Here is an 18676-nt window from a genome sequence, read left to right on the forward strand (position 1 = left end):
TAATACTACCTCCGTTCCTTTTTAAGTGTCACTTTTTAACATTTTACACAAACCAAGACACTCAATAAATGTTACTTTTTCTTATACAATAATCTATACTTTTACTATAATAGCCTTAGTCATTTAATATCTTATTTCATATATTTCTCTCTCCACAATAAATAACTAAGGGTAATGTTGGTAAAACAACATTTATTGTTGCATTGAACTTTGAAAGTGACAGTTAAATAGGAACAAAAAATTTCTCCAAAAGTGACACTTAAAAAGGAACGGAGGGAGTAACTCGTACCGCTGCTTCTGCTTGTGTGTTTGTGCTTTGTAGCCCGAGGGTGTGGTACGTATGGCGAGAGATGAAATCTTATCCATTGACAAGATAATGTCGGTTGAGAAGACAAACAATGATTGTGCCACGTATAGAAGAAAATTTTGTTACAAAAATGAATGATCATTTTCATTGGAGGTACATTTATGATTTATGTTTTGTCTCTACAAAAAACAGATTCAAAATTTAATGGGTGATTCAAAACACTTGTTAAGGTAACTAATTAAATAACGGTTTAACATTAGAAACAACAATTTTTAATCTTTTTACAAGTTGATTTGAGAACTTTTTACCACTTTTCAGCATAATATTTATATTTCTGCTTCCTTAATCAATGTCATAAGAGTATTTTTTAACATTTTCCTTAATTTGATTTACAAATGCATATTTTTGTTACCCAAGTACTTCATCCGGCTACCTTTATAAAACAATTTTTTAGATTCATTGAATAACTAATGTATCTAGTCTATATATAAATCAAATAAATTAGTTATTCAATGAACCTAAAAAATTGTTTTTTGATTATAAATGTGATCAGAGAGAATAGTTCATAAATTATATGAAAGTAATTTGTCCTCCTGTAAGTTTCAACTCAAAGGGAAGAACTTGAATTTATAACCTCTCATTTGTAACATTAGTTGTAAAATGTTTGGACGCAAGATAAAAAAACTAAATATAAAAAAAAAATTGTTTTGAAAATTATATATTCAACATCTTAAAAATCTCAAAAGTTATATTTTTAATGTGAATCTTATTTTATACGAATAGAAATGACTAAATTGACATGTTACATATACTATAAGGGCTGCTATATATGTTTATATAGTTTAAGAATTTATCTGACTAAATTGATGATTTATAAATTGAAGAAACTTATTAAATGTTACCTTGATATTTTTAAATGACAAATAATTTCAGATAAATAAATATTGCAAATGAGGTACTAATTAATAATGACATATTTTTAAATTACGAGAACATCGAATAATTTAGTACTTTAAAATTATAAAATGAAATAATAATTTAATATCTTAAATGAAATTTTGAATCAATTTATTCATCTGTAAAAATCTATTCAGACAACAGTCATCAAAATAAGTGATACCGTTAAAATTGCGATGATAAATTCTAAACAATATACTAAATATAACCTACGTTCTTTGATTTAAAAGCTAAATTTCCATTTCACAAATCTATAATATTAAATTTTAAAAATAATAAGTAGACATCTCTTGACCAAAAAAAATAAAATAAAATAATAATAATAAGTAGACACCTTTAATTTTCCAACATTCATTCATCACTCAACTTTCTCTTTATTTCTATCTTCATATCTCATCACAAATTTATCACATACAATATCACTCTCTTTATTTCTTTCTCTCTTAAGGTGTCAAATAGAGATTTGAGTGTTTGCAAAACATTTCTCTAAATTGCCCCACCTTGCAATTTAAAGAAAGATAAAGATACATTGATTTTTTTTTTTTTTGTTTCAATCCCCTCATATAAAGTTATCTATTTAAAACTCTTAACAATTAGATATAAACACATCTCTCAACCTTGCATATATTATGCATTATCTCTATCAACTGAGTTAAGTTCACGGAGATAACTAGAACAACGTTTACGTGGTCATAAGTCAAAATATAAAATATTCAGACAAACTCGTATAAATAGATTTTTTTAAATATTTTAATGATGTATATATTTTATGTGTGCGACTAAATGATTAATATTTATGGTTGTCATCACAGAAAATACTAACTCCTACGGCCTAGCCAGACCAAGCCAAGGGGGTTACCCTTCATTCTATTCTCTATAAAAACCAACCCATTAGGTCCTTCATTTCTTGTCTTCCTATATTGCGTGTGTCTGGGTGTAGATAATAATGGCAGCTACTCATGGGAGAATAGTCTTGTTCATGTTTCTTGCAGCCTTTATGTTGTTTAATACCCAAAATGCATTCGTGAGTTGTGCTTTAACATCAGAGTTACAAAACAAAATTGCTAAAATCAACGAAGAGGGTCCTTATTTGGGTTTAATCATACCAAATTCTTTTGAACTTGACCCTCTTCTTCAAAATCCAGGCTATACTGCTAGTGACAACATCATAGATTTTGCAGGTAAGTGCATGCGTCTATTCCGGCCCATTTAAAAGGACCAAGATTAAATTATACATATGAAAAATCCAAAGTTTATTTTAACTAGAGCTGCACCTAGTAAACAAGGGACCACCTAATTTACAAATCTTCACTGATTTCTAACACCATCAACAGAAAATAACAATGAAATTAATTAACTTTGCAAGGAAATAAGCAATAATCTATTAGTAATATATAGTTTTTAATTTTCCTCTTTTTTTTATGGCTAATAACGAAGGAAGGAGATTTCGTTTTGGATCCATTGGCGACAAACCAGTTATACTAGTCATGACGGGATTGAGTGTGGTACGTATGGTTTCATAGTTTCTGAGATTATTTAATATTAATTATTGGAATTACTTAATTAATGTGTCTAATATTTTTGTACTGATGCATGCATGAAATGTAGATAAACGCAGCTATAACAACACAGCTTCTGTTAAGCTTTTTCAAAGTAGATGGAGTTGTTCATTACGGGATTGCTGGAAATGCAAACCCTTCCTTGCATATCGGAGATGTTGCTATTCCACATTATTGGGCTCATTTGGCACTTTGGAGCTGGCAGGTAGTACAGTCCACAATAATTCCCAGGATACAGTATTTTCTACTGAAGAAATAATGAAATAATGAATATACTCAATAAAAAAAATAAAGAAAAAATTAACATGAAATAATGAATATATAGTAAAAAAAATACTACTGAAGAAATCATTTATAAAAAATAAATCAAGAAAAAATTTAGTATTTTCTATATCTCAAGCTAGCTTTTGGCTTTTTTTTTATTTGTCCAACAAAATCTCAACTATTAAATTTAGATATAATATATAAATAAATTAAAGTTGAGTTGGGGATTACAAAGCTTATTATTAATTAAAATAATATTAATAAATGTTTTATAACTATCTTCGAAGGACTTTGAACATCATCCCTTCGAATTAAAATGTTATACTATTATCAATGGACTAATTAACACCTTTTTTTCTATTACAATATATAACATTTTGGTGGTGTGAATTCCGGACCTTGCATATATTATGCATTGGTCTTACCAACTGAGTTAAGCTCACGCAGACTTGGCAATATATAACATATAATATAATATTAATGTGATCGTATATTGGAACATTTTATCACTTTATAATGCAAAATAATACGTGGAGATACAAAAATTATTCTTTTGTCAAAAAAAATTAAAAAATTATTCTTACCCTAGTCATTATAGACACCAGCAACAAATAAAGGTTTAACTAATATTGTTTTTTCCTTAAATTAATATTACCAAATGTGTGTTTAAAGGAAACCCCACTATTTTTCCACAATAAACCAAAAGTAATTTTATTAAAACAGAAGTCAGGCGAGTACTCTAACTCAATATAAAATGATATGGATGTGTGTGTGTTTTTGTACGTGCACTTAAAAAAAAACTAGATATTCAAGACAAAGACCGATCAATTCGAGAGTCCAATCTCAATGTTTGATTACGTGAAGTCCAATTTAAAGTAAGAGTAAAACTTTGTATGAATTATCACATCCAAATTGGTAAGGGAGAAATCGAACTTGAGATATTGAGAGAAACACACTTCACGGTTCTAATTGGGTGTTCATATATATACACACCTATAATTTATACTTTATTACATGAATTTAAATTTATAGTTACATGCATATTGGGTATGTAATTGTAGAATTTTGCGGTTAATTTTAACTCTTCAATTTTTAAAGTAAAAGTATTGAGAGTAAGAATATCTTTAAAATTATAAATTTAGGTAAAGATTTTTTTAGATGGTAAGACTTTATTGAAATAAAAATATTACCATAAAAAAGCTTTTCTTTTTAACCAAGAAAAAGAAATTGCATATTTGATTATGCCCTAACACATAAAATGTCTCTTTAGCAAACAACAGAGTTGTACTTAAAAGATACAAGATGGTTCATACAATGTAGTTTTTTATTCAAATAACCTAATCAAATTACCTGTAAATATTTTTTTTTTTTACAAATCATGTAGTTTTTTTTTAGGGATACAAATCATGTAGTTGAAAACAACATTAAAGACCTGTTTGTTACTAATTATAAAAAAAAAAAAAAAGTAATTTTTCCTTAAAAAGAAAAGTAATTTTAATACTCAATAATTTAAGATAACTTTTTAAATGTTTTTTTTAAAAGACATACCTTATTTTGTGTCTATTAACCATAATTAAAATTATATATATTTTTTAAATAGTCTTACAAACTTTTTATTTAGAAATGATTTTTATTATCACGAAACAACTATAAAAATGATACCCCTTAAAAAAAAACTATCAATATGACACATTTGTCCAAAAAAAAACACAGAAAAATGACGTTAGTGCTAGGACAAATGTCTGGTCATGTCGTCTCATAACTTACCTCTCAGGCTCTCACGTCGTCATTGCTAGGACAAATATCATGATTAATATATACGTGGATTCTTGACTAAGTTAATTAATTAACTATGATGGTGTAAAATACTTTTTTTTTATTCATTTTTGGATTTGATTGCATAATTAATTACTTATATCGACAAGATAGATTAGCGAATTGTATATTAACGGTGGGTGTGTTGTGTAATTCTAATGTGAATAATATTAATATATGCAGAGGTATGGGCAAGGTGCTGATGATACGTTACCACTAGAAAACAATGGTGACTACACAAGGGACGTAGGGTTCTTGAAATTTTCAGATTTTACCTCAAACATAAGTGCTGCTGACAGTGTTACAGTTGACAATCATCTCAACAACCTTTGGTACCAACCAGAAGAGATTTTTCCCGTTGATGGTATTCCTGAACAAAGGCAACATGCTCTTTGGGTCCCCGTTGATTCCAAGTACTACCGTATTGCCAAAAAACTCGAGGTATGGTCTAGGATTCCAACCAGTACCATATATGTAAAAATTCAAAGATATCAACTATCAATAATTCAAAGATCCTTAATTATACGTAAAAATTGATCAATAAAAATTAATGTTTTTGTTCCAAATTTTGGACTAAATATGTCGATTACCTTTGATTAAATTTTACTTAAATTTGAGATCGGATCAGTAATTTTTAATGTTTTTTTATAAAATCAAAAACAATTTTGTGTTTGTTTACCATAATAAAAATCGATATTAGTTATCCAAAAATATGATTTTTTTTATTGAAGCTACTAAAAACACATTCAAATTTAAATAAGTTTTTAGATTATAAAATTCCTTCAAATTTTCATTAAAAAAACTGCAATAGAATGTCTAAAAGTAATAATTTTGTTTAAAAAAGTTTGTCACAATTAAAATATTTTTTTGTCAAATTTTATTTACCCGTCAACCAAATTTTCGAGATTACTCATTTCATTACCTTGAGAATGAGAGTTATTTATTTTATTTTTTGGTCAACTAGCTTAGTGACTAGACCTCACACATTTTAAATGTGGAGAAGTGGGGTGTCAGGGTTAGAACCCAACCCCTACATATAAAATGCAATATACCAAATGAGCTAAGCTCACAGACATAGAATGAAAGAGTTATTGGTACATAAAATAATACAGCATATTGGCAACCACTCAACGAAATATTTTTACTCAAATTATTGTTGTTTATACAACTAATTTACACGTTCGTTGTCAATCACACATAGATTGTGTTTTGACGTTTTTGGCACTGCCTAATTATTTAATATACTCCTATATACAAATATAAATCGTGTTTTTATTGGCCGACCACAAATAGACAATCCAACATTTTTTTTTTTATCTCTTAAAAACAAAAATAAAATTACACGGTTATGATTTTTTCGAATATATATTTTTCAGGAAATGAAGCTAGATGCGTGCATAGACTCAGACACATGCTTGACAACGACACCAAAGGTTGTGCTTGTAGACAGAGGAACAAGTGCAGGGTTCTATCTAGACAATGCAGCATACAGAACCTTCATCTACAATAAGTTTAACGTGAGTCCAGTGGACATGGAAAGTGCATCAGTGGCTCTTATATGCTTGCAACAAAGGATTCCCTTCATTGCTATCAGGGCTCTTTCTGATTTGGCTGGCGGCGGCACGGCAGAGTCCAACGAGGCTGATACCTTCTCACCACTGGCCGCAACCAACTCTGTTGCTGTGGTCATTGAGTTTGTGAAGCTATTGTCATCACACCACTCCAAGTGGTGAACTATGTTATGATGATGTTTGCAATAATCCGTAATTAGTGCAATTATATGCACATAGACAACAACTTTGTTCTGGTTGGTTGTCCGGAATATAATAAAGCGTAAATAAATGCGTTGATCTTCTTTTTTTTACTTCTCAATACTTTTGTTTGGATGAAATAATAGAAAATTTCATTGTCATCGTTTTTGGGCAAATTTTATAAACTTTAAATTTTTTAGGTCAAATTTGAAAGTTGAAATCAGGGTTCAATTTGTAAATTTCAAAAAATTGAGGTGTCAAATTGTAATTTTTGAAAATTTTGAGGGGTCAATTTACAATTTTTGGAAATTTATTGGAGTCAAATTGAAAATTTTGGAAAATTTGAGGACCAAATTGCAAAATTCAAAAAATTATAACAATGAAGAATTTTGAAATTCAAATTGCAAAATTCTTAACTTTTAGGTGTCATTTGAAATTCTCTAAATTTAACTTGAACAAAGTACTTCGTAAATTTCCATCATTTTGAAAATTCTTCAAATTATTATCCAATTTTATTCTCTCTATACTAATGAAATAAAAAAAAATTACATAAATAATCTCTTAACTTAATTTCAAGTAATATTTTAGTCTTTTATCCTTTTTTTTCTCAATTTAATCCTTTACCTTTTTAAAAAATTACTAAGCTAACCTTTAAGTAAAGATTTTCTTTTAAAAAGTAAATTCTGTTAGATTTTCTGTTAAAAAAAACCCCAAGTTATCTTCTTTCTCCTCCATGTCAAACAGCAAGAACATGCAACTTAAAATCTAACTCAAAAATTACAATCAATGGCTTCATCACTCATAGGAGGCTCACACACCCAATCTTTTTCTTGTTCCTTCGCCTCCGGTGGAAATTGCCAGCCACATGAATGTTTATGTGGGTTAAAACCTATTGTTTGAACAGTGACGGAAATGGGTCCCTATAGGGGTTGTAGGAATTTTGTGGTACCTTTGCATATGTATTATGGGTAACTAGTATTTCCATCCGTGCAACGCACGGGCGAAAAAAGATTTTTTGTGACGTTAACAAATTATTACTCTGAACGTACCACCAAAATAAAAACATATAATGCACTTATTAAATAAATCAAATGTTATTGTCTTCATGAAAATAAGGAAATAAAATAGGCAATAATTTAAATATAAACATCATGTTACAAATCAGAAGGACTACAATTAAATCTACTTTACATTCATTGCATAATATTGTTGAATAATCATCAAATCACCACATGAGTTATAACTCTAAAAAACAAATAGTAAACTTATATCATATAATCCATATAAAACTTACGATGAATAGACAAATTATTGAAATCCATGTAGCCTATAGGTGTTTGAGAGATACAAAGTTTTCCACATAAAGAAATATATTTAGCCTAAAATATAAAACTTTGAACTAAAATCAGATACATGTAGCCTTCCGTGTTTCTTTAAAATATAAAACTTTGAATTTAAATCAAATACATATTAAAATCTCATGTTTATGTTAGGTGTGAATAGTAGACACCTAAGTATTAATATTATGTTTGGAAATAACACGGAAATAAATTAATACTTTTTTTTTTTGAGAGAAAATAAATAATAAATTAATACTCATAAACCATAATAGAGTAGTTAATAGTTCATACACACGATCCTTGTAAAACAGTTCAACATGATAATAAAATACCTAGATAAAGCATGTATTTTGAAAACTATATAAATAAATTCCAAAGTATCAACCAAAAAGGCCAAGCCAAGTAACATTCATTAGTCTAACATTGGTTGCCAATACAATACAGGCCACAAATTAGTTAGATATATAACCAAATTCTTAGCTAAAACTGCAGAGTGGTTTTGAATAGATTGAGACATATGTTGATGTCTTCAAATTCCTTCTCATCATGAGAGCCACTTTTTTGATGATGAACCAACATCATCAAGTCCAGCTCCCTTTCCAATAGCAACATCAGCAAGTCCAACTTTTTATATCCAATAGCAACATCATCAAGTCTAGCTCCCTTTTCAATAGTAACATCTCCCTCAGTGGTCAACTCCTACATAGTATTTTGTCAAAACTGGTTAGTAATGTTGCAACAAATTCATCATTTGAATAGATAGGTCACGAAGAAAGAACCAAACAACAAACTACGGAATATATTTGTTCAATTAAAACCTGCTTAAGGCAAATGATTTTCTTACGTATCATATTCAACTGTGAATTTTGTAAATACTTCAATAGTCCAAACTACATTTTTGGGTATTTCAAATATGCAACCTTAGGTAAATCTTAAGAGATAACAAAGCTTCTCAAATGAAATAGTAGAAATTGGAGAACCAAACCTCAACCTAAAAACACCATATAAGAAAGGTGGGCTTAAGTTAAATGGAGTCTAATCTTGTTCAAGATTTCCTTTGTCCCCATGTGTATATAAAATATTGTTATCAATAACTATTTCCCTCGTTTTTCATACAACACCAATAGTATGTAATCTTAAATAAGCAAAATATAGCAAATACAAATAGTATGTAATCACTGTCTAGTTAACATTGGAGATTAGACACAGAGGATAAATAAAACAATAAGATGAGGGTAAAGTTCATTACCCTCTTTCAAACTGCTCTTTAGCCAACTCCATGAAAGAAATTGAACATCCTCAAGAACATTTTCAGCTGAAGCATTAATACCAAGAGGAAAGCATACAACATAATCATCCAATTGTAATTAACTTAAAGAAAAAAGGGAAGATAATAATATAAGATAGACATAACTTAATTCCGGAACATAGGAAGAATCACTAAACTTGGGTCATCTACAACTACATGTAAAAAAGAATGAAAAGAATAAAAAAAACTCGTTATCAAGTTAACAGATTTGAAGAGTTAAATATACATAAATTTGCATCTTAGTCAAAATGGCTTAAAGAATAAAGATACTAAATAACTAAAACAGTACATGTACCTTAACAATGATACAAAAAATAATCTTATAACTAATTTTTGTGAAAATCACTTCTAAGATCTACCTATCTGTCTATATGCATTGAAAAGTTATAGTAACGTCTCTTTAAGTTGGACTTTTGTTATTTAATAGAGCAGCGTGCACAATGTGCATGTGTGTAACTCAGATGTGTGTACAATTATATTCAATCAAAGAATACCCTTTTATAGAAAAATATCATACAGAGATTATCAAAGAAAAAACCAAAAGAAAGAGTCATATTTAGATCAAATTTTGAACTTCAACATTATGCAAATATATAAATATTTGGCTAAATCCCACTCTCATGAAAATGGTAAAAGATTCTAAACTCAGTGGATTAACTTAATGCAAATCACAAACATTCAAATTAACTTTGTTAGGCCTATAAATACTCATGAGGTTCATATTATTGATCTATTTGAAAATTATGAGTATGTGAATCTGGCTCTAAGATTCACATACTCATAATTTTCAAATAGGTCAATAATAAGTCAGTTTCATTGTTGCTAGTAGTCCCATGAGTTAATTTGCAAAAACAGCATAATCAATTTGCAAGGTTTGATCCTTTATTTTTTAAGAAAAACTATGTCAGGAAATAGAGCTTGGCATTATTCATGTAGTGAGGTCAACTTGTTTAGGTCAAATTTAAAAACACAATATGAAATAGAGTTAACAATATCCATTATATACCTTTGAACATTTATAATGCATATTTAACATAAAGACTTCATTTTTAGAAAACTATATGCATCGGCCAGAAGTAGCCACACATATATGTAAACTATATAAAATATAGAGTCGAAAAAATTGTTGAACAATAAATCTCAAGCCATGAATAAAAACCATCAGTTTGATACCTTCAGTTTGATTGCATCTCCAATGTCATTTATTTGAACTCTTTCAAACTTGATGCATAAAATCTGTCACCAAACAAAACCAGAGATTGACAATTGAATAAAATTTGTCATCATATACATTTTACTCAAAATAGCATGCCTTGCATATCCAGACAGAGAGTAATTGGAACAAAATAATAAACATCTTTAGAAACTAAGAAAGTTGATTTAAAACTCAGTTTCAAATGACCGTTTCACATAATCATCAATTTTAAATAGGTTTTAGAAAGTCAGTTTCACAGTGGCTAGTAGTCTCTTGAGTTTGATAAGTCAGTTTCAAACTCAAAAGGATTTAAACTTCGATAGATATAAGATACTTTAGTCATGACAGTCAACTTTAGATAACAATTGATTAATAAGTTGAAAAACACTTATAAGCATCCCATATGCAATGTAATTTACATTAGTTGAAGAAAGCTGTTAGCTCCTACCCCATATTCAGTCGTAATAGTCTGATATCAAGAAAACAATACCGATCATTAAAAGTTCAAAAATACGAAGCAAAGTATGAACTAAAAAAGCTAGACCAAGTAAATTAAGGCACATAGTTTATCAAAAAGCTATTATCTCATGGGAATCTAAACTGAGAAAATTCAAATGTCAGATAAACAAATGCAAATAGGGTACATCTAAACTTCCAAAAATCAAATTTTGAACATGAAATGTCAGAAGATGGCATGAACAAAACCATCTCTTTCCTTTTTCTATCTCTTCAATATTGGGCCGCATGCTTTATTAATATGATATCATAAAATTAATGAAAAGAAACTAAATTGAATTCAATTGATATAAAGGAGAATTAGACTACTACTTGCTCGGCACACTCACTAAGCTTGCCCGAATTCTGACTCTCTACTTGTTCTCATCCAAGTACAGCTGTTAATTCATAATTTATGGATTGTTTTACAAATTAAAAACAGACAACTTCCATACTTTCATCACATTTCAGAATCATAACATGAGTATTCTTTCTACTACTTTAAATAGTTTATTTCAAATCAAGTGGAAACAAAAGTGAGAAGGAAATGATTCAAACACATATGAAAACTTTATAACCAACAAAATTGTAACTTTTAAATAACAAAATCACTATTAGTCTATAAGTTTGAAGACAAAGAGCTCATTAGGATAAATCTGAAATATGTGACTAAAATAAGATAGATGAAAACACCATTTCATGACCAAATGACCAAAACAACAAAATTTGTATTTCATCAAAATTTGATAAAATTAACAAAATACTAATTATAACAATTTCATCAATTCACAATTTATAGCCTACAATAAAAAAGTTGCATTTCAAATTTATAATGATTAAGGTTATTAATGATTATTATCATCACGAAAGTAAAAGTATTGAGACTGAGAAAAAAAAGAAAAGAATCGATGAAACAAATTCAAAAAACATCACCTGAGCTATAGACCATCCATTCATTTGGAGCTGCCTCATTTTTTCAGTGGTATCGTTCTGAAAAACAAACCAGAGAGAGTGTAAGAGAATAGCTCTATAGTCTACAAAAACAAAACCAAAAATGGAATTGTAAAATAAATTACCTCCGCTGTTGTCGTGTGCTTCTTTGTAAAGTCGAATATGTTCTGCTCCAATATAAGAAATGAACTACAATATAAATATGAGAATGAAATGTTGTTAGTAGTTTAGAGAGATTAGTTACGTGGTTAATTATTTTGTATAGTTTATTAAGTCCCGTATTCATGTTTTCATTTAGCTTTTAAAGAACTTATCACTCAATTTCTCCAAACCGTGTCCATATGTAACAGATGAAAACTTGCAGAATACCAATTGATAAAAAAAAAATTGAATATAAATCCAAACACAAAGATTATCAAAGAAAAAACCAAAAACAGCTAGTCAATATGTCACTCTTTGTATCAATTCATGTCGTGAAATCTTACCTAAAAGATTTCAAGCAAGTGATCATAAAATATAAAAAAATAAATTAAAACTCTCAAACCAATATGAAGCTACTACCTTAACAAATCATTTACAAAAATAAACCAAAAATAGTTGATGTCAGCGCATTCATTAGTTAAAATAAGATTTAAAAGAATGGATTTTTATCTTCCCTGCCATATAAATCTGTTAGGCTACTGATGTGAGAGAGTGAAAATTGATTTTGTTTGACTCATTATTGTCCCTTTTTCTTTTTGTGTAGCATGTGTGATGTAAGCTCCGTGTGTGTAATCATATCTATGTTTGAATTTCAAATTGATAATGAAGAGAAAATTTGAATGTGTGTTAGAACAATAAACCAAAAATTCAAATCAAATAATTAAAATAATCATCATTTCATAAGCTAATAACCAAGTAACAATTCAAAATCACATAATTATGCAAATAAAGCTTAGTGAAGTGAATCTGAGTGTTTACAAACATGTGAATTACAAAAAAATAAACTAAAATCCACTATTAAAATTACAAACAATTAAAAAAAACAAATATTATGAATAAAAAACTAATAATAATCAAAGATTTACCTTCAAACAACTAAAGCCAGCTTGATTCTCAAAACCATTTTGTTCATCTTCTTCAACGTGTTGCTGCTACACCAAGTTTTCAAAAATCAAAACACCATTTGAAGTGATTTTGATGAAATAAATTTACGAATTTCAATTTTGTTACCTTTCGATGTGTTTTGAATGATTGGTCGATGATAGTTTTGAGGTCGGTGAATTCGGGTTCAGCGGTGATATCGATTGTCTCAAAACAATACACTTCAATTATAACAAAACAAAATGAGAACAAACAAAATGAGACACAGACCAACTTAGAACAAAACAATCCAAACAATCATGACTGATATTTTTATCCAAATTCTAACAAATCAAATTAAACTAAAACAAAACACATTATTAACAAACTTCAGTACCATGCAAAACTAACAATATAGTCATTTTTTTATTGAGACATATTCTCAAACACTTTGTGGGTGATAAAATTCACAACAAAATAATCAAAACCAGAGGATAGGAAAGGAAAATTATGACTATTCTGATAATCAACCATCAAAACTTAATAATCTAAAATATAAAATCATAAAAACAATCTCTTGATTGAAGTTAACAAAAAGCCTCGACATTTCAATGAAGGATAGTCAAGCCTTTTAGAAGTTGGAATCATTACCTATTAGAAGTTAATCAAAAACAAAACAAACAAAAAAAAAATCATAGGAAAATTAAGGAGTATAAACAGTACCTTATAGTTCGACATTTCAATGAAGCCAAATTCAAATTTTTGATTGTATGTTGCCGTTTTCACCTATAAGAACAACAACAAACCAAAGGGAGAGAGTGAACAAAAACATTTCTGCATAAACATGGATCAGGAACTCAAAACAATAATAGTATTTAGAATCATTACCTTAGAAGTCGTCTTGCAATTTTCAGTAGTACTGGATTTGTCCCGGTTCCGATTCATTTCGTAGAAAGGAAGATGAAAAAGAGAGACCAGGAGATTAATTCGTAGAGAGAGAAGAAGAAAGAGAAAGTGAGAGATTGAGTTTGAAGATTTGAATTTTGAATTTGAGTGAGGTGGGTGTAATGAGATTGGGAGATGAAAATTTTTCACCATCAAGGTGAAGAAGAGAAATTGAAGCGTGAGGTCTCAAGTCAAGAGTGACAGAAAATACATTCCCTTTTTGTTGCCTTTGCATTTAATGGTTTCTAAAAAGATGAGGGTTTGAGTGTTGGACTTAACATAATTGGGCCTCATTTCAAATTGAGTCTTTGTTTTTTTCTTAAGAATTTTGCTCTACACCCAGCACATTTCGCTCGCGCCCTGCAGCCATTCCTAATATGCCCCTGCGTTAGTTAAGTCACGCCGCATGAGTTAACTCACGCAGCGTGAGTTAAGTCACGCTGAAAACAACAACAAAAGTTTGGTTATCTTCTTCCCTCTCTCTCCTTCCAATTTCATTCAATCCATCTCTTCTTCCTTCTCTCTCGTTCCATTACAATTTTGAATAACATTACAATTTTGAATAAATCATTTGTGCCAATGATAAGGGTCCCTTATACATTATGAATAAGTGGATTATTTGTGCCAATTCTCTTCCAATTTCATTTCTGCTCTTCTTCCTTCATTTATGAAATTAAGAACAGCTGGGTTATTTGTGCAAATTCACTTGAAATCTGTTTAGCAAGAGAATTATTTGAACAGCTGGGTTATTTCTTTATGCGGTTAAGGTATACCAGTTTTGAAATGAAATTGATTTTGATTTTGATTTGTGAAATTGATTCAAAAAAGATCTTACCGTCTAATGAGATTTGACATAGGATTTTAGCAAGCAACAATTGTAAAATTGATAAGGTTGTTTGCAATTCAAAATAATAGGCAAAGATGCAAAGAAAGAAAGAAAGAAAGAAGAAGAAAGGAAAATAGTAGAGAAAAAACCAGTGAGTTACGTTACTTAAGTCACGTAATTCACTTCACTTTGGGTCCCATGCGCCTTCTGTGTATGTTGGAGCAATTCATATGACTTTGAACTAGCGTGAGTTAACTCACGCAGGGTGCGTGAGTTAACTCACGCGGCGTGACTTAAGTCACGCAGAGTTTATAAGGTATGTTAGTTAAGTCACGTTGCGTGACTTAACTAACGCAGAAATTAACACTTGCGCAAGTTAACTTGCGCAAGGGTATTTTTGGTAGGCTTGCAGGGTGCGAGCAAAACGTGCTGGGTGGAGAGCAAAATTCTTTTCTTAATACTACACCTGAAAATGACATTTCTTAGAGGGAAATGAACACATTTAAATTTTTATGAACTAAAATGATTTTTTTTTGGTGTAAATTTGAAATTGTTATGGTTTTGTGGTCCCTATTACTATAAGTGATGATAAAATGAGATTATAAAATATGATGATTTATTGTAGGAGGCTTAGAATTTTGACACATTGGATTTGTGCAAATTTTTTTTCTATTTGTGGCTTCACATTTGTATATTATTAAGATTAAGATTAAAATTAAGATAAGATTAAGATATGTGTTGTATCCTCTTTCATTCTCTTTCATCTCAGTTTGCATATTGCTTAGATCCATTTTTTCCGTTTTATAGATTTTTGTGTTTATTCATTGTGTAGGCTTCTGACATTGATTGTGGCTGCAATTCCACATCAACAGACACAACAACCTTGCATTGAGTGCCTCCAAAAGGAATTGGAACAAGGACTTTTAGCAATGATATGTTGAAGATGCATAAGAACCATAACTCAACCAAAACCATGATGAAGATTTTGGTCACAATTTGTGTTTTAAGATGGTGTTTCGTAGTTTAATGGATGTACTTCTATCTTGAACCATTAATGTATTTCTAAATATGTAATCAAAGTATTTCTATCTTGTCTTGAATTATATAAACTTCATTCATTGATAAGTCATAATATCGAGTTCTTTCATTACATATATATTAATATATATATATATATATATATATATATATATATATATATATATATATATATATATATATAGGGCTGTTAACTTGCACCCACCTAAAAACACTAAGGTGCAAGTTAACAAGATGCACCTACTAGTTATTTACCAAAACACCCATGTTTTTCTATTATAAACAAATATTATTTATGCTATTTACAAAAATGTCCTTTTAATTAAAATAAAGTTTAATAGAGACAAAATGGTGTTTTAGTAAAGTACAAGTAGGTGCAAGTTAACAAGCTGCACCTACTAGTTATTTACCAAAACACCCATGTTTTTCTATTATAAACAAATATTATTTATGCTATTTACAAAAATGTCCTTTTAATTAAAATAAAGTTTAATAGAGACAAAAGGGTGTTTTAGTAAAGTACAAGTAGGTGCAGCTTGTTAACTTGCACCTTAGTGTTTTTAGGTGGGTGCAAGTTAACAACCCCCTATATATATATGGGGTTTGCTAGAACACACCCACTAGTTTTTATGTGGGAGTGTTTTAGCAAAGCTACACCTTAGGGTGTATTTAACCACTTTTTAGTTATTTACTTGCTAAAATACTCCTTCTAAAAAATAAGTGGGTGTATCTTAGCAAATGTCTATAGGATTTGCTAGAACACACCCACTTGTTTTTGTTAGAAGGTGTGTTATAGCAACATACACCTTAAGGTGTATTTATTAACTTTTTAGTTATAACTTGCTAAAACACTCCCACATAAAAACTAGTGGGTGTGTTATAGCAAATCCCTATATATATATATATATATAATATGCCAGAAAATTGTCATTACATAAAACTAGATTATAAATCATAATATGGAACTTAGCCATTACAAAAGTCAACCAAAATATGGAACATAGCCATGACCCTTCCTAATTGTATAGATTATAAGCAGTACTAGGTCTGTTAGTGTAAAAACTCACACTTATGCGTTTTCCTTTCTTGTTTCTGGGTTTTCCAGAATGTGTTTCTAATTTGTGTGAAAGATTAAAGCGTAATTGTGAAGAGAAAATAGAAAAATAAAAGAATAATATAAATTGTGTTTTTTTTTTTAAAGGAAGTGTAACGGAAGGCTAACCTTGAAATTATTTAAAAAGATAAAGGACTAAAATGGAACGAAAAAAAGATAAAAGACTAAAACGTTATTAAAAATTAAGTTAAGGGACTATTTATGTATTTTTCCCTAAAAAAAATATCTCCAATGAAAAATTTCAATCAATTTAATTCATCTATAAAAACTTCATCAAAATAAAAAAAATACCTTTGAAATTGTGATGTTTAATTATAAAAAGTGACCACATATAACTGAGATTCTTTCAATTAAAAACCACACCTTTAGTTATCAAATTTATAAGATTAAATGACCTTACAATTTAAAGAAAAGACACCGACTATTTAGCAAATAATATTTGAGATCCTCTCAACACTAGATGTAAACACCTCTCATCACATTGTCTGAGACTAACTTTTTCACTAGATAAAAAAAGTGATGAACATCTTCATCATCAACCCATCCTTCTTCAATCCAAAAAAACACATAAAAATCCTCATAATCTTTTTCATCATCATCTTCAAACACACAAAAATCTCATTATCAAAATTCTAAATTTCCAAATTACATTCACTAAAGATCAGAACCCATAAAATCCAAAATTCTAAATATCTAAATTTACTAATGACAGATTTAAGACAAGTAATTAGATTACAAGTGCAAGACATTAACAATATCATTTTTTATGAACACAACTTTAACAGTTTCATGAAGTTACGTGTATAAGTATAACTCAAAGCATCTTACGTATGTTGAATATTGGAGATCAATAACAAGTGACAAGACAACCCAAAATCATCATATTCACCTTCTTGAGCTCCATTTCCCTCCATATCGAGGACATGCGCCACCCCATATCTACATTAAGTTAAAGAAATTAACAAAATTGGAGATTTAGAATTTTGATTTTTAATGTTTTTATGGGTTTTAATCTTTAGCCAATACAATTTGGAGATTTAGAATTTTGATAATGAGGTTTTCGTGGGTTTGAAGATGATGAAGAAGATAATGAGGTTTTCTTTGGGTTGAAGAAAGAGAGGTAGATGATGAAAATATTCATCCTTTTTCTAGTATAATGTTTTAATTATTTAAAAAAAAAAAGAAATAGGATTATTATATGTGGCATAACAACTCAACATTTTTTAATATAAAATGAAAAAAAAAAGATTTATTTGTGCATGTTTTGCAAAATAAAGGATTTGAGTGAGAAAAAACGAAGATAGAAGACCAAAATGTTACAAATAAATAAGATAAAATAACTTTGAAGTAATTTTGCTATTTTTACTATTTGAGTTGAACGTTCTTGCTTATCGGATACATTTTCCTCTCTTTTCTTTTCTTTTTTGGGTATAAAGCACATATACTCTGCCTATTTTCTTTTGGGTGCAACACTCTTCCTCATTTTATTCTCCATAAAAGCCAACCTATTTGGGTCCTTTATTTCTCAAATCCCACGGTTATTGCCCTTCATATATTGCTTGTGCGTGAGTGGATAAAAATGGCAGCCACTGACGTTAGAATAGTCTTGTTCATTTTTCTTGTGGCATTTATGTGGTTTAATACCCAAAATGCATTCGTGAGTTGTGCTTTAACATCAGAGTTACAAAACAAAATTGCTAAAATCAACGAAGAGGGTCCTTATTTGCTAAAAATGTGTTCTTAATAAC

General features: G+C 29.2%; 2 protein-coding genes across 16 annotated transcripts; one reads left to right on the forward strand and one right to left on the reverse strand.

Annotated features, from left to right (window-relative positions):
• Positions 1-2173: 2173 nt before the first annotated feature.
• Positions 2174-6752, forward strand: LOC146942723 (bark storage protein A-like). The gene is made up of 5 exons (XM_085756772.1): positions 2174-2445; positions 2702-2769; positions 2873-3028; positions 5086-5343; positions 6279-6752. Exons 1-5 carry the CDS (start codon positions 2211-2213, stop codon positions 6633-6635), a joined length of 1074 nt encoding a protein of 357 aa, XP_085612898.1. The 5' UTR covers positions 2174-2210; the 3' UTR covers positions 6636-6752.
• A 1483-nt stretch (positions 6753-8235) lies between these two features.
• LOC146942724 (uncharacterized) lies at positions 8236-14159 on the reverse strand. 15 transcript variants are annotated; one of them, XR_015032839.1, is made up of 10 exons: positions 13894-14159; positions 13729-13791; positions 13156-13247; positions 13011-13073; positions 12069-12723; positions 11926-11982; positions 10917-10966; positions 10476-10538; positions 9243-9308; positions 8236-8692 (listed from the first exon to the last, which is right to left on the reverse strand). XR_015032839.1 is itself a non-coding variant. In XM_085756774.1 (8 exons), the coding sequence occupies exons 6-8, from the start codon at positions 11962-11964 to the stop codon at positions 8474-8476; spliced, it is 321 nt and encodes a 106-aa protein (XP_085612900.1). In that variant the 5' UTR covers positions 11965-11982; positions 12069-12132; positions 13011-13073; positions 13156-13247; positions 13729-13791; positions 13894-14159; the 3' UTR covers positions 8294-8473. The 15 variants fall into 15 exon arrangements, 3 of the variants coding, with proteins under 3 accessions (XP_085612900.1, XP_085612902.1, XP_085612901.1); XR_015032836.1 differs by having other exon boundaries at positions 9243-9454; positions 12069-12132; positions 13011-13076; XR_015032835.1 differs by lacking the exon at positions 10917-10966 and adding an exon at positions 11330-11390 and having other exon boundaries at positions 9243-9454; positions 12069-12132; positions 13011-13076.
• Positions 14160-18676: the final 4517 nt, after the last annotated feature.

Source organism: Medicago sativa, chromosome 3 (genome assembly GCF_051527215.1).
Source record: "Medicago sativa cultivar Bolivia chromosome 3, Bolivia_mono, whole genome shotgun sequence".
Lineage (NCBI taxonomy): Eukaryota > Viridiplantae > Streptophyta > Magnoliopsida > Fabales > Fabaceae > Medicago > Medicago sativa.